We start from the raw sequence: 22871 nt of genomic DNA on the forward strand, positions 1-22871 counted from the left end.
TGAAATAGATATATACAAGCTTAGATTACAGAAGAAGTAATAAAGGTGGGATGAGGCTTAAATACCAAAAGCTTTTCAGCCCAGAGAATAATCTAAATGTCTAATAGCTTTAATGTCCAGTGTATTCTCACAGAGAGTAAGTACCAAAAGCTATAATCTTGCAGTTTAATTTCAATAGCTGAATAGGTTTTGGGGTACAATTTCTGCAGCACTGCAAGTATGACTCAGGTATGAATTAGTCATTTATTTCTCCCTCCCTCCCTCCCCCCAACAACTGCTTATATAACTAAAATTATTTTTTTCTGAAGGTAACATCCCAAAACTAAGTGAGCATAGATAGGTGCCAAGGAAAACTTCCCAGTGGTATGCAGTGTGTTTTTACTGCACAAATAAAGCAAATCTCAAAGGCTCACCGTAAATGCCAATGTTATATGTTTTATTTTTAAACAAGTAATTCTTTTAAACCTCACAATATCCATGACTGACAGGAAAAAAAAAGACATTAGGCATGAAATGAGAATATAAAATACATGATATGTAGAAAGGCAATCAGTGCTTTAGTCCCTCAAGACAGTAAACAGGTGAAATGACCTTCAAAACTTCAACTCAAGGCTTTTTTCTTACAACATAAAATTCAAGTGATTTTTCTTTTATTTCACCTTGTAAACAACATACAAGTCAAAATGGACAATGAGGTATTCTATACTACAGAAGATAATTTAAAAACACTAGATCAGACACAGTATTAAAGACATATAGAAATCAGTGTTCACTTTGGTCTCTAGTATGGTTATTGTTATTATTATCACAAGCAACACATACTAGTTAAAGCCAGTCTGGTGATGTTTGTCAGACAGTTGTTGCTTAACTTAGTAATCCAAGAGGTAGTCAAAACCACTGTCCTTTGTAAGGATGTTCATACATTTGGTTCAATGACAATGGTAGCAAATACGTTGCTACTTCTCAACATTCTCAGAAAAATACTGCCACAGCTGCTGACACACAGCTCTGGTTTACATAAAAAAAAAAAAAGCTTGTGTTCATAGATTAACCTCTTGTTATCAGTCAACAGATGTAACAGGGGTAACACAACCACTGGATCTTAAAGAGGCTGTTGATAAACTAACCAAAATAAGATCGATGCATTTAACAAGGCTCTGCTTGTTTCTAAAACAATACTCAAATCTCATTAAGACTTCTAGGACATTAAAATCAGTGCATCTGCACATGTACATATCTTCCCAATTACTTTTATATCTAGCACAGGGGAATACATATATATTTTTTATGATAAACATTTCTTACAGATAAATTAATTAAATTAAATTTAAGACTCGATGCCATTTCCCATGTTCTTTTATACTTCTTCTTACAAAGAATGGTACAAGATCTATATGCACTTTTTTTTAATGGGGTTCTATTAACAAAACTAAGCAGGAACCAAGCAGGAACTCCAAGATAACACTGGTGCAGAATAATAATGGCTGAAAAAGGTGGCCTATGATGAGAAGAGGTAGAATCCAAATGTGGTGTTTGGCACTCCCTGAAAGCTGGCTAAAGGCAAAATATTGCAAATGGTATTACAATGCCAGATCTACCATTAACTGCAGCAAAAAGTTATTTGGCTCTTCCTCCAAATACAAATCTTCCTTATGGCCAATCTTTTGTAGCACGTAATTAAATATCGTGACCTCCCCTTGGGGAAGAGTAAGAAATATCTCACAATGTCCCTTACAATTAAATCACATTGAATATTCTGGGGTGCGGGAAGGGGAGAGAGAGATTCTTGCTTCAGGTTTAACCTTATCTCCACTATTGTTAGGGGAAAATACATCTGTCTGAGCAGGTATTTGAACTACTTCTACTCAAATGAGTTTTATTGTGGAGCGCTCTGGCAAGGACAGGCTGGTGAATAGGGGGAAATCTAGCCTGAGCACACATTTCCAAATATTAATTTTGTCCTTAGACATGAAGGAAGAATCCCAAACTCAGTCTGTGCCTCCTCCTTTAAAAGGTTATTTGCTTATTTGGAGCAGCCAATTGAAGGAGTATAACTAGATTTTTTTTTTCCTACTGCAGCCCAGTGCCAAGTAGTTCCCTGCTGCAGCTTATGCTGCTACATGTTTAACTTAGGCATGTACGTTTTTGTCTCTTCTGGAGCTGTATTTATTCCCGTGAACAGTGCCCATAATCCTTTGGACAGAAAAATAAAAAATTTCAAAGAAATGTTTGGAAAGGTCTCAATTTCAAATGGATGCTTCACCTTAAACAAGTATTTACCATAATGTCTGCAGTGGTAAACTAACAGTTACATATTTAGTACAGATAAAAAGTATGTACCATAGATCAACAGCCACCTTTAAGGCCACAGCAGCACAAAGGTGTGTTCATGCAGTAGATATGAGGTAGCCTTTTGCTGTAAACAGAATAATAATTTTATTGTCACCTATGTAAACAAAGTGGGCTTGATGCTTTTGTGTTTTTATTCTTCCCTCTCCGCCCCCCCGCCCATCCCTCCCCTCCTAGAAGCTAAGCACCAGTAACTCCGACTAGAAGTTACAGCGGGAGCTGTGGTTGCCCAGCATCTCTGAAAACTCAGACCCTGTGAATGTAAAGACACAAATGCTCACATAAGCAACCAGTACAGAATACCACTCCATCGTTTCACAGGAACTCATAATACAAAATGCTGAGATCTGATTATCAGAAACGTAGGTCTACTTCAACTCAGAGGTAGTTACTAATATCAGTACATAACACTTGTATAGAGATAAAAAGGTCTAAGACTATTTGGTTTGTTCTGAGTAAGCAGGTCTGTAGACTATTCTGTAAAGAAAAAAACATTACATGGTATATTCCCTGAGCAAAGTTCTTTGTCCTGAGTATGTTATGTAACAGTGATAACATTCTAATATATAAAAATAAAACCTTAAGCTTTCAACAATAAGATAGGGTTTGGTATGTGCTCTTAGCAGTTCAGTCTGACTTTGGTGCGCACAGTGATGGCAAACAGCGCCAATAAAAATCCACATGTTGAAAACATCTTATCTCAGCTCTGAACTTCTTACATATAAACAGGGAATGACCAGTTTTCAAATCCACAGTTGCCTATTTCTATAAGGAACTTTGGTTTAAATTTTCAAAGTGACCTAAGTTTTGCATCTTTGCTGTTTAACCTGGTTTTTACACCGACTAGAAGGTTAAGCAATGCCACTTTGATTTGTCTACATAATTTAAATAAGTTTACTATCCTTACGTAAGGCAAGGACGTTCTCTATAGATATATCACATTCAATATCGTCAAAGGTAAGCTTTGCATTAGCACACTGAGAACTTCAGTACAAACCTTGAGATTCTTGCAAACACTGGCAAGGAATTCACACAAAATAATTCTCTCGAAATTGTGCCCTTCACTGAGGAGTTTGATGACTACCTGTTCACTGAAGCAGCAGCAGCACCAGTAAAAGTCTCATCTGGCAGGACAAGTGGGAAGGGGAAGGCCAGGCACCGAGCCAGCTGCATACCTGTTGCAACCATCGGAGTTACCACGGTAAGACTTTGGCTCGCCGTAGCCTTTCATGCAGGCTGTTTCTTTAGTTTGATTATCCGAGCTTAAACCTACCCGACACTTTCAAGCTTTAACAGCCTGTGTTTATTGCCAATGTTAAGGATTATACAGGTTTCTCTAATTAACTTACATCCACAATGGGATTTGTCAGAGTATGTTATCTTACGTATGACTTGGTAATTCAAAAGTTACAAATGGAAAGCGACTTGAAGTTTTGATAGGCTCCAACTCTATTAACCCTGAGCAAGGCCTGCAGCCCAGGGAGTCTCACTCTGAGGCCACCAATCTTTCTCCTCTTTCACACACAAGTGTGTGGTCCTAGGGCACTCTGGACCAAGGCTGGTCAGCTGCAGCCCCCAGTTCACAAGAAACAGATGATGCCCAGGGCTTCTAGTAGATTTGCAGGTCCCTCCACTCAGGCTGGTCTGCACCCATGCCGTATCATCATCTAGGGAGGCTAGCTGAGCAACCCCATTAACCTTTAGTCTTAAGAAACTACTTAGCCCAGGATCTCACTGGCTTTGCATTTTGTTTTCTTTAAAACCCAAACAGACAACAACAACAATAAAAGGGAGTTCTCTCCATGGTATTTCAACGGGAAATAAGGGGGAAGACCCTTCAAATTGAGGGACTTGCTACTTGGGACCAAGAGAAACTGCTGCTGCTGAGGCTACTACCGCCACCAAGGTACCCTAAGTGTTCACAGTATACAAATGGTTAGCCAGGATGGCATCCTGACACCACTCAAAAGGGTCTGTTTGGTAACAACGTTTATACATTCTCCCCTACACAACAGACATCTAAATTACACTTACAATCATATTAATTTAACAAGACGTTTTGAGAAATCATCACGGAAACTACACATTCATTGTCTTTTCTGGAGCTTTAAACTCCTCACCAGCAAAGGGTGGTGGCAATGAGAGTCGTCTTGAGTCATGAAACTGCCCTGCACCAGCATGGGGAGGGGAGAGGTTTTGATACTTTGTGGAGAAGAAAAAGGAAGTAATTCAAATTGATGGTATGTGGGGGATGTCTTAGTATCTTTAGTACCATATGGCAGCTTTAAAAGTTGAAAGTATCCTTTGGTTGAGAAGAGAAGTAACAGTCTTGATGTCAGTTCTTTGTGTGGTTTATCAGGTTTGGTTTGCTTCTGAGTGAAATTTCAGAAAATTGGGATTTCTTGTTTGCTTTTTGAGCATGTTTGGAAACAGGTTCTAGGAATGAGTTCAGGAACAATGGGTACTGTGACTTTTGCTTCACAGTAATGTCTGGTGGAATCTGGAGAATGGTCTGATGGAAAAATATATATTTATAGATATGTACACATACACACACGCACATGCACACTCATACATACACACAGAAGGTAAAACATAATGCACCCTGCTCAAATGTATTTTGTTTGGAGTGATTTGTCTATCAAAGAAAAAAAAAAAAAAAGCAACAGAAAAAACATTCACAGTTCCTCAACAGTAGTTAAAATTCCAGGTCAGCTACTGATAATGAATTATTTCCCCTGTACTTGCATGAGGTAGACATCCCAAGAGGGTAAAGAAAACGGAACATTATGACAACTGCATTAAGTTTTTTTCCTTTTCTGAACAGAAGGCCCCTTTCTGTTCGGTTCTTCAGGCGACGCAGACAACTTACTCGACGAAGCTTCCTGTGGTGACCTTCCCGAGCGCTCCGAGATCTCCGACCTGCCTTCCTGAGAGTACGGTGGAGACGAGAAGCCGTGCGTTCCTCCCCCTTCTCTCAGGAAGGCAGAAGTGGAAGGCTGTGGTTCGGCTTCGTGTCTTCCCTGAGAACTAGCGGGCTGCTGCGAGACAGTTTTATGGGGGCAGTTAGCCACCATGTGCATGATGCTCTGACAGTAATGGCACTTCTTTGGCTGCGGAGGTAGACTACATTCCTTAGCGTGGTGGTCGAGGCCACCACAGTTGTAGCATCTAAAACCAAACAGAGACAGAGAAGGAGTTATGCAATGCGGCGTCCAGCGGGAAGGTTTCCTGCGGGCCCGGGCCCGGCCCCACTAGAGGGCACCAGATCTCCAGCCATCCCCGCCCCGGTGTCCCCGCTCGCCCCGGGACTCGCGTCCCGCGGTGCCAGCCCCGACCGAGCGGGGATGCCCCGGCTCGGCCGCTCCCCAACCAGCTCCCGAGGGACGCGGGGCTCGCTGCCAGGGAAACACAAGCCCCAGGAGGGATGCGGTGCCCGCCACGGTCCAGGACTGGCTCTGTCCCAGGGCCCGGCTCCGTCCCAGGGGCCGGCACCTCGGCTCCTCCAGCTCAGCCCAGGCACGGCTGCCCAAGGCTCCGGGCCAACCCTTCACAGTGGGGACACGGGGTCTCTAATGGCATTTAGGGGTTCGATTCAAAATAACCTCAGTAAAGCCTCGGGAAGAGTCATGAATCTGTTTGTTTCCTCTCCACGTGGTGTGGCCGGGGTGGCGCTTCCCATGGGATGCGCTGCCGGGAGCCCCTCCAGCCGCACGGACAGGGCTCTTGCCACGCTTCTCAGGAACGGCCGAAGCCCACAAAACCTCTTCTATTTAACCTTGCCAGCCAGGGGAGTCCTGAAGAACTCTCCAGCAATTCCTTACTGAATCCTTTGTAACCCACACCAGGAACACCAGTTATTGGATTACGTTATTCTAACATACGATACAAAGAAATAATGACCCGCCCTTGGCATGGTGACTTTATGTGCACCACTGAGTTTTCTATTTTAGCTGCTTTTGTATGGTTTCTGTTTCTTTGTTTTATAAAACCTGCACTGAATGCATAGACATTTCATTTATAATAATATAACATGTTATATTAATAAATATATTAAATAATTAAACCAGTTTTATTTGGGTTTTTTTCTTTCCCTTAACCACCAACTAATTAAAAGAATATACTTCACTTAGGTCTGTTGGGTCAATTTAAGGATTAAAAAAAAGACTGTAACTATATGTACAAAATACTGCAAAGTGCTCTGGATCAAGCCCACATAAAGATATTTTAGGTTTCCAGATTCCTGGAAAGTAACAAAATACCGTTTGACTATTTCACCCAGTATTTAGTAGTTTATACAATATCAAGAAGTTTAGTCCATGCAAAGCTTATGTACAGCTTAGGTATTGAATTTGCTTTACCTTGCAAAGAAATGCTATTGATAAAACTTGTGTAATTGTTTTAAAAGATTGCAAATATCAACATTTGTAATTCCACTCCAAGAAACAATCCCTGGCACCCTCCATTTCACGTCTCTTTATCACTAGTAGCAAGATACCAACCATATCTTCATGTCCACAGACAAATGAAAAAACAGCACAAGTTGCTCATGGCATGCTGCATTCCATCATGTCCTACAAGACTCGCCAACAATTTAATGAAGTTAAATAATGAACATAACTTCATTATCCTTTCAGAAATTATTGTGATTTATTGTTGTATCTTACCTAAAAACAAGTAAGAAGAAACCAAGCCCAGTACAATGAACTCTGCACTTCTACAACTCTAGTAACATATTTTAGGTGAACTGGTTCCATTTTGATGTCACCACTGCGCTGAAATGTGATTTTTCAGTGGAATTTGAAGACTATGATTACACTACTCTGTCTGCATATACTACAGGCTAACCCATGAAGAGACACACAGTCTAATAAAGCTTCCCTTGAATCACAAAGAAAATAACATGTACCAGCCCATTATCACTTAGTATTGATTTCCCTAGCACAGGAAGGGAAATGACATACTAAGTACATTGTAAAATCCAAACATCCTGATGTAAAACCAAAATATCAAGCTTTTTTCTCCTAAAGTTAAAAAAAAAAAAAAATATATCAAGCTATTAAACAGTATTCCTCTGACTACTTTTTGCCAAATCATTGAAGGTATTTTCAAATTAGTGACCCCCACTTGACAGTATGTTCAGCATTTCCTAACTGGCACTTCGCTGTGTTTCCATCACAAGCTTTCTAAACACCTTCTGGAAAAAGTAATGAGAAAATAAGCCTTGCAATTAGAGAAATGAAACAACAGCAACAAGTAAAAATCTTTAAGTGTTTTACTTTCTCCCCTTCCAATAACTACACCTAAGAATTCACAGATGTGGTACTGATTGTAATTTAGGTTATAGTAGAGAATGTTTATTATTGCCTTTGTCATTGGTTTCTAGCATTGTACTTATTCCTGGGATAAATGCATTATAACACCGTATAGCATAGGAGTGTGCAGACATTCTGGAAATTGAGTTTTTTATCTTAATTCAGAATATGGAATGTTATGGCTGTGAGTGCGCCAGCACATTTCTCCCTTAACATCACATCTATTTAGAATGATGAAAAAAAGAAAAAAAAGTTTGAAAATAGGGCAAAGGGCCTCAGTAGCAGGGTAGTCAGTAACCACGGACAAATCAATTTAATCAGTCACTATGGTATGCTCTGTGTTATCCAATTCAGTGGACTGTTTCACCTCACCAACCAGCAAAGAACCTGCTGTCCGGGACCCTGCTTCCACTCAAGCAGCCTCTGTCACCCTTTGCACATATACTCCATCAATATATCCTATTTGCAAAATATTCTAATTCCTTGCATTTATTTAAATTGTCACTGAAATGTTACTGCAAAAGAAAAACTCTATCGGAAGCAATTGTGATTAAACTCTGATTTGTCTTTTTGGGGATGTTTTTTGTTACCAATCAATTGAAGCATCTGAGTAAAGTGTCACATTAGAATATATATGGGCCAGCCAGGGTGTGCCTGGACCTACAGAGGAGGGTGATAATTATTCAGTTCTTTTAACTATTTATTCATTCCTTGTCAATCACTCTTATCAGGAGACCAGAGCACACCTCGCTCTGAAATGCCTTCCCTTTCCAAGAGATTTATCCCAAAATGGAAGCGGTCAGCCACCTCAGAGCTCACAAATAATGCACAGCATCATCCCCAGGCATTATGGTATGGCATTAACCCTTTCGTCCTGAGCGCTTCAGCCCTTTGCTCCTCTCTGCTGCATCTACCCATGCCACAACACCATGAAAGCTGACAATGTGCACGTGGGAGCTTACACTTCCACATCTCTACGTACCTGCATGCACAGAGCAACACACAAGCTGGCTCCTGCCATGCAAACCAAACAACTCACATTCTGCTCTCAGAAACTCTAGGTTAGTGCAACCAAAGCAAGTATCTCCTCACTTCCGAAGCACCACGGAAAGAATGTATGTTAGCTTAAATACAAGTTTATATGTAAATTCTATCATGAGATGAATAAAACACAAAAAGCCCTTAAATGTGCAATTATAATAGAATCAGCACTTACAAAGAACAAAAGTAAGAAGGATTTGTTAAAATAGGATTGTCTTTCTCACAGTAGGCTTCCATGATTTGCTAGCTAGCTTCAGGCTCAAAAATACAAAGAGATGGCAATTATCCTAACGGGAAATCCTTTCTTCTCTACAGCACTGACAGGAAGGTGAATCAGGGTGATTTTTTAATATAAAAAAGATGAACATCTTAATAGAGGAACATCTTGAGAAACTTGTCTAGCATTATATTTCAATACTCTCGTAAGAACTGTAACATTAATACCTACTAATGAAGAAAGAAGAGAGCATATAGCAAGGTTAAGAAAACCTCCTAAATTCTCCTTTACTATGGATTTATGATTGCATAAAACAATACATATTAAAGGAAACATGAAGAAGCAGAAGTGTACAGATTTGAACATAAACTATGCTGTATTAATTGCAAGAAGCTGATGACTGATATTGATTAGAAGTACTCAATTTCACAACCAAATAATACCATCTAGTCTTTAGCTTTTTTTCCTTGATCCAGCAATCAGATACTCCTACTCAGGAAGCACACCCCAGCCCTAAACTTTTTAAAACAACAATATCCTTGCCTTGCAAATACGTTTTCCACAGTAACAACTCAGGTGCCTTAAGCAGCACTAGGTAAACACAACTGCTTGCTTCTTTGAGCTGTTTTATAATATAATTTAGATGATATTCCAATACATATGACAAGTAGAGAATAATATGTGCAACCCTAGACTCCTCTGTTGAGAGAAAAATACTGTAAAATTACCCTAGTGACTGACTTGGGGGAGGGGGAGCAGGGAATAAGGGGTTAACATCTAACAGGGATAGGAAAGGGAGAGAAGGGGGTACAGTCAGAGGAAGACTAAAATAATTCACCAGGATATACCCCACACCAATTCCTCTTTTGTTCTTCCTTTCTGAATGCTATCAGACTACAAAAAGAGATTCTTGGCTAACAATACTCCATCTTGCAATGTTAATGCCTTGAAAACCAGCATGGAATTCTAGCAGCATGTGCATGTGAGATGCTGTTACAATACACTGAATGCAACTGTGCAGTTAAAGCATAAAGGAAATGTTTAAAATGCTACCTAAATGTGCTGTCCTTTTCAGCCACTACTTTCACAACATACCTAAAGAAAGGCAAACGGAACAGGCAGCAGATCACTTCAACTATTCTATTTCGTAAATGGCTGTAAAGAGAAGTTAAACTATCCATGATTTAATAGAAAAATGCGTCTTAGACATAACTAAGATTTTCACCTGGATGTGGCTTACACTTACAAAAGCACAGGGTGGAGCATTCTTGCTCAGGCACCACCTGGGACAAGTGAGAAAGTCCTCCCACACCTCAGCAGGGCTGAAAGGATCTTCTGGACTATCAAGGATATGCTACTATCAAGTTGTCTTTGTTGCAGCTTGAAAAGCCAAGTTGGATGGGGCTCTGGTCTAGTGGAAGGTGTCCCTGCCCATGGCAGGGCAGGTTGGAACTAGATGGTCTTTAAGGTTCCTTTCAACCCAAAGCATTTTGGTGAGCTAACAAGACACTCTGCTCTTGCCCTCTGACAGGGAAACGGATGGAATATTTCTGCTCACACGTGCGTTGCTGGGGTTTACACCGTTCTAGTTATCAGCCTTTAATTCTTAAGATGTTAGCTGAATGCAGGAGAGAATACAGCTAACTTTGAAAACACTCTAGAAACGTATTAGAACTCAAAGCAGTGAATACGGAAATACTACTGAAATAATAATTAAAGCCAAGTGAAATTATCTTGTTAAATAAAATAGAGAAAGGAATATTTACCATCTTCATCAGATTATTTATGGCTTGTCCATCAAGCAGGCTTACAATGAGGCAGAAAACCTCACCAGCACCCCAATTTACCAATCCATGGGAAAAAAAACCCAGTTTAATTTTAAAACTAAGTATTTTTAATCAAGAATGTTGTAAAACAGCATATTATCAATGCAGAAAATGGCACACTGGTGCCACATTTAGGTTTATGTTGGTCCTGTGAGTATTTGCTACCCTAAACTCCTCGTTCATGCAAAACGCTGTGCAGAGGTGACATGCTGGGAAAGTTAATTGCAGGCTGGCATTCTTCGGTGAAATTCAGTTAGAAAATTTCCTGTGGTCTACTAGCTTTTTGAGAAATATAACAGAAATGTAATTAGAAAAAAAAAATAAAAAATAACCTCTTAAAGAGAAAAAAGAGGAAACACAATTAAAAAAGCTCACCCATCTATTTGTCCTGTGAATCCTACAACTCATGATAATGTACCAGAGATCCGAGACTTTAAATTTTGTAAGAAAAACCAGGTCCCTCCATTTTTTTTTTAAGCTTGCCTTCTTTCATTTTACAGATAGCCCCAGCACGCTGACACAAACCCACACTGTCTGCCGGGCTTCCAATAACGCAGGGTGGAATATTGATGATGTTTACTCTTGTTACAAATAAATAAATAAAAATGCTCTGTTGTAAACTCATCAGATCGACTAGTTTTCTGTGGTTAGTTCTAAATCAATCTATTTTCCCCAGTGTATCACAGAAGTAATATCAATAGGTTACGGTCTTTTGTTGCTCGGGTTTCCCCTCCCCCTTCCCCCCAACAAAGAAGCTGACAAACAACATGGGGCATTTGCCTGATAAATCAGGCCTGTCAGGATAGAATTTAGCTTAAGTTCATGAGGAAATAAAATTGTTTACAATCTGTTAATACAATTTTACTGGAAGGTGATGGGGTTTGCTTTGTTTTTTCAGAACCAAGAACAACAATGAAACAGAAAGGTGGCTCAAAATGCACAAAATGCAGCTTTTTCTCCACAAAAATGGAAAGGACTACAGAGACCGCAGATCTTAAAAAATAACTTCAACGATGTCATTTCCATTCTTCCTTTCCACAAAACCTTATCTCCACTCCCTTCACAGGCATGGAGGAAAATTGTTTTTCACACAATCACACAAAAAATCCTTAGGAAATGCATCCTCATAGAGGAACGATTTGAATGCATTTTCATGTATTACAACAAAAGGGTTTTCTTTATATTAAGAGCTAAAAAGTCCTGAAATAACAATTTACAAAGTGAAGTCTTTTTTTTCTAAATAACATGAAAGATGGTTTTGCTCCTACAGTATCAATATAGCATGGAAAGAATGTATTTTAATGGCTTTAACCCATCCAGATAAAGCAGATACAAAATCAGCTATGGTTTAAGGAAGGCATGTTCTAAACAGTCATATATCACACATTTCAAACATGAAATGTTATACCATGATTTCAAGTAAGTCGACTACTGTTAATCTTTTTGCACTATGAAACCACACACGCAAATACTCCCAAACACAAATTCCCCTTGTAAGCTTTAATTTCTGTGTGAATAATAAAAGGAATCAGTTTTTCAACAAGAACAGCTCTGTATGCAGTAATTTTTTTAAAAGTAAGTATTTTCCACAGTTGATGCTGGTGGAAAGGCTGCCTGGGCTCTGCCCTGGGTGGGCGCGGGGGTGGCCAGAGCAGAGCACTCCTCGGCTGCCTGTGTCTGAAAGCACTGCTCCGTGCCCCTGCTTACAGAAGCCTAGCTCGGTAACACTAGAAGCCTTTCACAGGGGTGGCTTGAGCCTCCTGGCCATGTGGATAAGGATGCACGCTGCATAAAACCGGCTCAACTCTTTCTGGGTCAGTGAGGTGCTGGTCATGAGCTAAGAGGCATGCCTGACCTTATCTGCCTCTCAGCAGAGCTGGTTCCAGGGTTTCCACATCCACTGATCAGTTAATCCACAGATGAGATAAAAAGGCAGTGGGTGACTGGGAATCAGTTGTTAAAAACTGCCTTTTCCATTTTGTTCCTTATTTCATCGCTAACATTAGCAGCAAATATAACAAATTCAGCAAATACAAGTGACGCCAACTCACACAACAGCAGGAAACAGCAAATGGCATCCTGGCAGTAGGCTGGAGCACTGAAACAGACTGCAGTAGAGAAAGGGGAGGAAGAAGGTTGCTCTGGAAGTTCATAACCTATTCTTCCTCCCCAAATACCAGTTTAGAGTGGTATGACTTTAGGTACTTCATATAAATCAGTATCATGCACAAAGTTTCAGAATATCTGGTGACAGGAGTATGGACTGACTTAGATCCTAGCCTTGAAATGGATTCTTCTATTACATACACCAAATTAGATGACATGCATGAATACAGGCTTCATGAGTGTTAAGGATTGCAGCATTTAACCAGCAGCAGCTCACATTTTCATTTCGTTCTTCAGAAACAAAGAGATGGTTACTGTCTGACACACTTTCTATGAGGAGACCATGCCAGCTATATCTATGGGGGTTCTTTCCAGAGCTCATGGCACTGATGTAGGAAGTCATGTCCTTTGACATGAATCACATGGAGGGCTTCTTATCCCAAATGTGGAACAGAAGGGCATCAAACATGGTGCTTGGTTTTGCTGGAAATAGCACCTGTGAGTGCACACATTCAGAACCCCCAAGAACAACTAAATAATTCAGATGCTCTATAGCCACACTTTAATGGTAAGGAAAATCTGCATCACCCTGATTGCACTGACTAAGAAAGGAAGCATTCACTTTATTCCCTTTTCTGAACTTTCATCTTAAGAATGTCTAAAATGGACTGGCTTCATATATTGACATTATTGCTAAATGATGAGCATTTTCTGTAGCACATTTTTAAGAGGCTTTCAGTATCTTAAAGAAAATAAATTGTTTTGCAACTTTTCACATTAAAATGCAGAAGCAACAGTAAAGTGTGAAGAGAGGATTTCAGCTGCAACAGGATTAAGCCTTATATGTTAAAGCTTTTAATTCCCACCTGAGGCAGGTATTCTTGTTGTCCCACACTGCCTGATCCCTGAGCATTAAAAGAGAAATAATGTCATTTTCTACTGTTCTGCCCTGTATCACCACTGGATTTATCCTCATCATTAATTCTCACTATTAATTGTGTACATCAGACAAAAGCACATTTATGCATATAAAAATTATTGTTAATTCAGAATTTGGTGTTTCCTTTTTTCCTTGTTTGGCCTCAGGATGGCAAATCTCATGCACACGTTTAATACTTATTTATCTGAATTTTTTAAATTCTGTGTACAGTTAAAAATAATGGAACATAAATAGCTTCCCTATATGTGGTAAGCTAGATCAGTTTATCCCTCTTGGTTGGGATTATGTAAATTAAGTGATATCACTGCAGTAAAACTATAACAATGAAGTTAAAATATTCTTCTTAAATATTGCTAGTTCCCAGAAACAGAGCATCTTAATGGTCCTAGTTCTGATCTCAGTCACAAGGGTGCAGAATCAGAGCAATTTTGATGACTTCACTGAGTTTATTTTCTGTTATCTTTAATAATGTAACACAGAAAATTTCCCACTGTGTATGAATTCTGAAAAGTCGCACTGCAGTAGCAGAGGCTGGTTGCAGAGGTCGGGTTGATACAAACTGGGAGGCCACGGAGCAATGTAGGCTGAAGCTTCTTGATTCCACCTGTAAAGCTGTGTTTGCTGGTTGATGTAACATTTGAAAGCAGAACACAGCATAAATCACAAAGTTTGAAAAAGAAAACCAAAGAATTATGGCAAGAGTAGAGTGATGTATCTTCTGCCCATTTGTGCTCAGCCTTTCAGCCTAAGAAAGAATGAATGATTTCAAAATTAAGGATGTTTATAGGCCAAGGATCAGTTTTTCTGGCAGAACTGATGAAGTCTAAATTAAGACATTTGATAAAAAGGAACCCTACACTTAAATAAAAGTTTGAAAGCGAAGAACAATTCAGATAAGAGCATCCCAGTTGTGATCATGGCAGGGGAAGAACAGATTACAAGCTGTACATTGAGTAAACCTGCCACAGGAAAACACAATATATACTCTCACTGAACACAGCACAACCAACTTCCTGTAGTTTTGATCAGAAATTAATATTCAAGCCACAACTTCAATTATGGAAGCCCTGAATTTACAATTTTGAAAGCAGTCACAAACCAGAAGAATTCTTAATGCCAGCATCACGTCTGGTCTTAACAATTTATTTATACTCTGAACCAAACAGCCCTCCAGTTACCCAGTAAGCCCTCACTGTGCAAGGCAGGAACACTGTACTTTAAAGACTGGAAGTGCATGGAGGCAGAAAGGGCAAATTGTTTTAATGCAAGCTCACAAGTTGCTAGTGATAAATCAGACCACTGGTTGGGGTGGAAGAAGGCATGTGTGCCTTTGCAGTCACCTAGTGAAGTGTGCACAGGCAGCAAGGAACTGAACTGGAAAATGGTTATAAAGGGATTGTTACAAGTTTGGTTACCTCCAATTTGGAAAGAAAATCCTGACTTCCAGTAAAATAAAGGATTACTCAGCTATGCTGGTAGCCTGTCTGCTCTCCTCAGATCCCAGGCTCTGGGGCACCTCACCTTAGAAGACACAGAAAGGCGATTGAGACAATCTGCAGGGTCTAGGAATGAAACATATAACATGTCAAATCCCTAGGACTTCATTAGCCCTGACTGAAACTCAGTTTCTTCCTGCTTTACTGATTATTTACCATACCGCTACAAGGTTATGGAGACTATTCATTGAGCAGTTAATTATTCCAGTGACAGATCTTCCAGAGGAAAAATTGAGAGTATCCTCCTGCCACACAACCTTAAAATATCACAGCTGAGGCAGTGGATTTGAACTCACAGCTGACAGCAAACTGAATTTATTCTTTTTTTCATTCTGGATAAACACTCGGTGCTAGAGGGAAGAGGGAGTTCACTGGCAGGCAGTGTGAGGGAGCACAGCTTCTCAGCATCAGGCTGGAGCAGGGTCCCTCCAATCCAGTCAGTGTCCTCCCCTGGCAGTGTCCTTTCTCACAGCTGCTCCTGAGGGGTGGCACATGGGTGCCACAGTCCTTAGTGTGCACAGTAACAAATTGTACTGGGTGTCAGTGTTGGATATCTGTATCACAGCACCATTAGTCTTCACCCTCTGCACCTGATGGAATCTCAGAGCCTCCATCACTGCCTGTCCTCATCAGATACAGTCATCCCCATACCTTGTGCTGCTTCCATCACTGGGTATAATGCTCTTGCCACTGGTCACTGACCCTGGTTCCCCAGGGAAGGAGGATGGGAAATGGTATGCGATGAACTTCGGGGACCTTTTGAGTAGGTTAGAAGTGTGCTCATTGGCTTAGGCCATACAAGTGAAGAGAACTCAGAAGCCAACCTGGTAATTCTTGAGGGACTCAGCTGCAAAAGCTAGAGCACAGAGCTGCTGCTGTCCACTAAAAAAACCCAGCTGACACAAGACACAGACAGCAAGTTAAATTTGGCATTTGAGTCTCTTGGCAGCACCTAAACATCAAATCTAGGAAACAAATGCCTTTTGTGAGGTTGGAAATAGTCACACCTGAACAGTGTTAGCCACAGAAGACAAGGGACCAGACCTTTAGAAATCTGTCACTTCCTACAATATTCCTGGATACTTCCAGGAACAAGTCAATTGTTTATTAAACCAACCTCACTCCTGAAAACCTAAAAGGACAGAAAATTTTGATCCTAATCAAGACCCCTTTGTCTCTCCTCCTTACAAACCTTATATTCAAAATATCCAAAATTCCTGGAAATACACAATTCCACACAACCAGTGAATGAAAATGAATGAAGACTGCGTCTGTCACTCAGAAGTCTGGATTTCAAGCACAGCCCACAAAATTCCCTCATGAAAAGTCTCACCCTTCCCAGGCTCAGAAGCTGGTAAAAGAACCTCCTTTCTCAGTCACAGGCAGCCTGTGTGACACTGTCAGGTACCATCAAACATTTATGGGTATTTAAATGTCTAAGTCTCACTGACTTCAGAGGTAAGCAAGGACCTCATAGCTTAGAAGATCCAAGCCTGTGCCCCTCAGGATTATATCTGGTACACCAAGGAAAGTTATGGTACAACAAAGTACAACCATATGGTGATCAGGCCACAAATTGCCATTCAATGACCTAGCACAGGAATCAAGCACATCCTGAACAAGGCATAACATACCTGATTTTGAAACTGTCTCTTTGTTACAGCTATTTCACCACTGTCCAATTATTATCATGAAAAGTCATAGACAAGTTGTGAGAAGTAATTTCAATTACATCAGAAACATTACACAGAAAATTAGGGCTATCATGAGTTTAATTGGACTTCACATAAATGCTGAAATGCCCTCCACAAGTCTTTTACATTCCCTGTTGGCAGGCAGCACAAATTTGAGAATCAGATGAAGAAAGTGCACTTTCTACATGATGAAAAACATCAGAGCTAGAATGTCCTCAATAAACCACCATGCTTAGATTTCATTCCAGTTTCCTGCAAAGCTCTGCACAGCGAGTGCCACCGCTGCTTGCTGTCTTGGCAGCATCAGGAGCAGTTCCCAGGGTGCCCTTCTGTTTTCATACCCTGTACTGCAAAACAAGCCAGCAACAGTGTGCTGGGCCAGGCAGAATGCAGGGAGTGCCAGGGATCCTGCTCCAATGCTGCAAACAATCCAGAAACATCAGCAAGTGACCAGGACTCCAGCTCAACTACTTTGCATTGCAGTCACAGCTTTTCCTTGGGTAATGTAAAAATAAGTGGAAGATAGTTACTGAGTAAACAGCTCCCTTTCCAAGAAGAATGCTTCCAAAAGCATATGATCTGCTTTCAAAAACTCCTAAGGATGATCCCTGTGATGATCCATGCAGTCACTAAAATGCTAGCCAATTTTCAAAGGAAAAAAATTTCAGTTAATTCACTTACTTTTCTTTCTTTTTTTTTTCAATTTGTAGCATTTATTTAGCTTGCTTCATATCACACCTCCAGTTTTGAGACAAAATCATAAATCACTGCATTGGCACAACTGTGGGTGTGATAAACACTGTCAGGAGGTGGGAGAGTGTAGATTAAGCAATGAAATTCCCATTGTCCTCAAATGCTCTTGCAGAGGAACTACAATGTGGAACAGGCACACTGCCTGGGATTTACCCCTGGTCACAGCACACACATGGCTTTCACACAAATCTATACTGGATTCCTATCGGGATTAATGAATTTGTCAATATCATAATATTCCATCTGATCCCCACCAGTAGGTGTGTGTATGTGAAGAGCGGATGAAAGAAACACACACTCCAGGCAGAAGATGCAGATGTTCAACTTAGTTTTGTGTGGTTGTGCTTGAATTTCCTTTCAGTTAGAGACAACAAGCTGGAAAAGAACTTAACTGACAAAAAGGAGCTGAGCTGTGTGTTTTGAGTTAAATTGTACTCTAAATATAGTGCACAGAGATGCCTAATAGCTCTCCTCTAAGGAAATAGGTTTTTACACCACTCTTTTACATATTCCCCATAAATCAACCCGCCTTATTTCAGGCTAACTAATGCTTTTTTTTTAATGAACTGTCCCTCCACTCATGCAGAGTGTAGCTGGGGCATTTCCCACTTCACGCTTATGCAAGTTGCAGCTGGACATATGCTTTTATTTGCAGCTGGACTATTTTCCTTCTACTTCTTCACAGGTTCTACCTTGCTGTGTTATTCTTTCTCCATTTTCATACCAGTGCAATGCTTCCTGTGGAAGCACTGCACCTGTCACAGCTCAGCAAGAATAGTTTTCTACTTTTCTTTTGAGGCTATTGTTAAGGTAGGGCTTGAGTCAAAAGCTGCTGCTCATGGACAGACCAGCAGCTAAAAAGGGAGAGGAGAAGGGAATGTCAATGGTTTGTCATCAATTAGACGAGATGACTTCCCAGCTCAATTTATTTTTCCTGTAGTTACCTCAAATGCAATGGGCAGGAAACCTTTGAGAGGAGCTTGGCAACTTTGACATGTCTGTCAAATTTACAGGATTGTAAATTGATAAAATTACTGCATTTTACAATAACCATGGCTATGATTACAGGACTGAGACATATACTCAGAAATGCAAGTGTCATGTTCAAGGATATTCCTGTCTTTGCAAGAGAGATGAAAAGGCAGCACGGAGGGGCCATAAAGGTGGGTCAGAAAGCTGAACAAGAGAGTGAAAAGAAGGATAAACAAGAAGAGGGTCATCTACACAAAGCCCCTCATTAAAGGCATGAGAGGCTGTCATCAGTGGCACTGTCTCACCTGCTGGAAAAGCCAGGAAGGCACAAAGCAACTGTTGAACCCTGGTGAGGCTGATGCCAACCTTTCAGCAGCATGCTGAAGAGGAATTGTGTCCCATCACAGCAATACTGCACAGCTCAGCAAGGAGGAAGCTCAGTATGGCATGAGCTGAAGACCTTCCTACGTGAGACTACTGACATTGCTGGGATAACTGCGAGTCACCGACGTCTGCTGGTTTTATGGTATGCAAGTTTAATTGTTTAACTTCAGGAGCACTATTAGGTTCTCACAATTCATGGTCAAAGGCAGCCAAGATGGCCAGGTTTCTTGTAGTGTGTTCATTTGTCATCCAGGGCAACACTTGCTCCATTCTGCAGAATGCCTTGAACACCTCTGCAGCAACAATGGATCTATCCTCCCTCTGCAAATTACCTTAGCTCTTTACCACAGATTTAACTGCTCAAATGCTTGTCTTACAGATAAAATAGCTTTGAAATTAAATTATCAACTTTGATACTCATTCAATAACAATTGATTTCTATTCAAGAACAGGACACCATAGCAGACGCTTGGGTTCCCTTAAATACATCAAAGCTGTGACAAAGAGCGTGATTTCTGCAAAATTCTGGGCTAATTCCCATGCCTGATTACACTCAATGGCATAGAAGTTAACAGGCCAATATGCCTGTTGACATATCACTGCCTCTTCGGAGCAAAAGTTTTTTAAAAGTCACTATCTGCCATGGTTAACTATGCTATTACCTAAGTACTTTGGTGGCTCTGAAAGCAGAATGCTTTACAACAGAATACACTCATATGCATCACTATCCCTTTTAGCTTCCAAGTGCATTGAAGTTTTGAGGTTTTCATACCAGAAATGCTGGTAGCAACATTTCTAAGGGCTCTAGTAATTTCTGCTGCTACTGACTCCAGCCTCTAATATTACTGTGCCTGTAAATTACTTGGAGCAAACAATACTTGACTGCAGTTCTAGTTTGTTGACAGAATTTTAAAAAAATTACTTTGGAAAAAAATCCACACTTGGAAATAGTAATTAAAAACTGTCTAAATGCTACCAGTCTGTATCTTTGAAAGAGCATCAGTACCAAATGTGCTTACCACACATCTTAGGCGACTCTTGCCGTGTGCGTTTAGAGTGGTGTTCCCTTCAGTCTGGCTCCAAAGTTAAAGCATCTGAAGTGTAAATTGTGTGTGACACAGCCAAGGAAACCCACTTTACTTTAACCTTGTTAATGGTGAGCCAGATGGAACCGCTGAGGCCACCCATTGTTCGGGTTTGCATTTTTGTGTAACGCCATGGTGTAGGTCCATAGGGCCTCATGAATTCCCCTCCTCTGAATATATACTGTGCTGTTAAAGGCACTGAAAGGATCAAGCTCTGCTCTGAGAGCAGCTGGCTTTGTATTTTTTTAATGGTTGTTAGCAGCAGCAGCAGGTCCATTCTACTCCTCTATTCTTCCTCTGCCCTTCTTAAAATCCTGATCTGTCGGTTCTTGAGGGAAACCAAACCCTAACTCTGACCTATATAGCACATCATACATTACCTCAGGGTCATTACCCCAAATATTCATCAAAAGTCTCAGATTTTCCCTCCCTTGCAGCCTCAGACCCTGCCCCAGCAGTTCTTAACCACACAAGTCATCATCACTGACTTCATCAACAATCAGGTTGTAATTTCTTTCCTACCGAACTCAGGTAACCTGTGACTGCATCATTTCTGTTAATGACCATTGCCTTCTGAAAATTCAGCCAAATTTCCCTGTCTTGACCTCTTTTGTGCCTTTAAGATGAAAAAGGAAGTAAGAAGAGTCTGAGCAAAGACAGCTCACAACAGATGACTCAGCCTGAGAAATAACGGGATGCTTGTAAATTGTTACATGCCAAGACCTATTTGTACAGCATTTGTGATGTAGAAGATGATACCTTGCAGTGCCTGGGCAATGATGCAGAATTGCCAAACATTTGCTGATGAAAAGCTGCAACACATGACTTAACAGAGGTAAGAGAGAACCACAAGACTACAGCTGGCTGCCTAGTAGGTTTCCAGTTGCTGTGCAAGGTAACAATTTTGGGAGAGGGGAGTACTGTTCTCCCAGTCTACTCCAGCTGTAATGCGTGCTGTTCTGCACAGGATGAGAAAAGCACAAAGCTGTCTCCCCAGCCCTTCCTCCCCAATGGGCCTGCCATCAGGAAAGCAAACTGCATCTCAGGAAAAAGAGGCAGCAGCCAGGAATTACTGAATTATGCCACTGAGCACTAGACAATGTGTCTCCCTCTTTGCAGAGGACTTCGACAGTGCAGTTAGCACAACCTGTGAATGGCACTAGAGGGATGCTGCAAATAGTTATCTGTTCTTACAGAAACTACACAAAGGCTTTGGCAACACTGAGACTTTTCAGGCTATTAAAAGAGCTGAGAAACCATAATCAATACTTTAGAGCAAATTCCCTGATCTGTTCGAAGTGGCTTGCTTTTGCACTACACTGGCAGAGTAAGGAAGGAAAGGAAATCCTATTACCTAATTCTCAGGCTCATCTGGTATAGGAAACACACTATTCATTGACATATATTATACCCCTGCCATTCCAATGAGTCTGTGTGCCTTTAGGAAAGAGAGTCAGGAAGCACCTGAAGTTCAGCAGTGCTCTGGGCATGAAGTGGAATAAAGAATCAAGGATCTGATTGTTTATCTTCTTTCCCCAAACTGCTCTAGATGTTGTCAAAGGAGCCGCTTCTACTGTTCCACAGGCTCCCTAAAAACAGCAAAATTCCAGCCAAACTCTTTCCTAGGGTTCCTGTAACCTGACACAAAAACTTTGGGGCAACCATGGCTGGCAGGCAAAGGGAAAGACCAGCCTACCCCAATGTTCCCCAATGACCAAGGGCAACCACAGGAGACACACCAGCAGGAAAGGCAGGACATGGTAACTTCTGCCTTCCCTCACAAATGTCAAGTTTAAATTCTGTCCTTTATCTTTTAAATAAATAGTAGGGTGCAGCTTAGGAGAGTTATTTTTAACTTGCATATTTCTTTAACATGGTTGTCCTTAAAGGCTATCTATATGGTAGTGCTGGCATCAGTGGGAGATAATGCACAAGGCACAGAACTTTTATATTCACTGTGTTGTTAAAACCATTTATAATTCTAAATAATAAACTACAGGGGAGCATGGGAGGTTCAAAACCAAGTAAACCTCAGTAAACTATTTTTCACCCATTTCAGAGTTCATGTATTGGACTTTTAACTAATGATTTTTTTCTGCACATTGTAATAGATAATTTTTGAAGGTCAGACTACCTTTAGTACATTTCCATTGCCTAAGATAATTATCTAGTTAGCAGAATACAGACACTATATAAAGTAAATAATAAGGCACAATTTGGAACTGATAAACTAACATCGCACTTCATCCATTTTTTCTGATTTTCCCATGTGTTCTCTATTAGCATGATGCAAAGCTGTCATAAATATTTTGAGACTGGACAGGACTGATTGCCATTCATTACCTGAAGTTCTTAAGTCCTTGTTTCATGAACATTCTTTAGTCCTAAGTCCATATCTCAAAGCCAAAGCTGTTAATAACCTTGGACTGATGTGATGCTCAGTACTTTAGCACCCTAGGATGGAGATTATGTGCCCCCCTTGATTTCAGCATGTTAAGCTTCCTTGAAGCTTTGTTTCTTTCAGATGCAGCTGTCTGCATTTCCATATCTTACCCTGTCTCTTGCCACCAGAGCTTAAATCTCATGCCTATCAGTTAGGAAAAATAGCTGCAAAATTATTTTTCCTATGAAGTCTTGCAGAATTAATTAGTTCAGCTGGTAACTTTCCTCTGTTGATGATGATGACAAGAAGA

At 40.6% G+C, this 22871-nt stretch overlaps 1 protein-coding gene across 1 annotated transcript in view; it reads right to left on the minus strand.

Annotated features, from left to right (window-relative positions):
* Positions 1–2610: 2610 nt before the first annotated feature.
* Positions 2611–22871, minus strand: part of LIN28B (lin-28 RNA binding posttranscriptional regulator B) — a 97223-nt gene continuing 76962 nt past the window's right edge. The window contains exon 5 of the mRNA XM_088052549.1: positions 2611–5520. Within this exon, the coding sequence (XP_087908675.1) occupies positions 5151–5520 (370 nt within the window). The 3' untranslated portion in view covers positions 2611–5150. The remainder of the gene's footprint in view (positions 5521–22871) is intronic.

Source organism: Pseudopodoces humilis, chromosome 3 (assembly GCF_049639895.1).
Source record: "Pseudopodoces humilis isolate 2021_Gansu_Grassland_sample_001 chromosome 3, ASM4963989v1, whole genome shotgun sequence".
NCBI classification, from domain to species: domain Eukaryota; kingdom Metazoa; phylum Chordata; class Aves; order Passeriformes; family Paridae; genus Pseudopodoces; species Pseudopodoces humilis.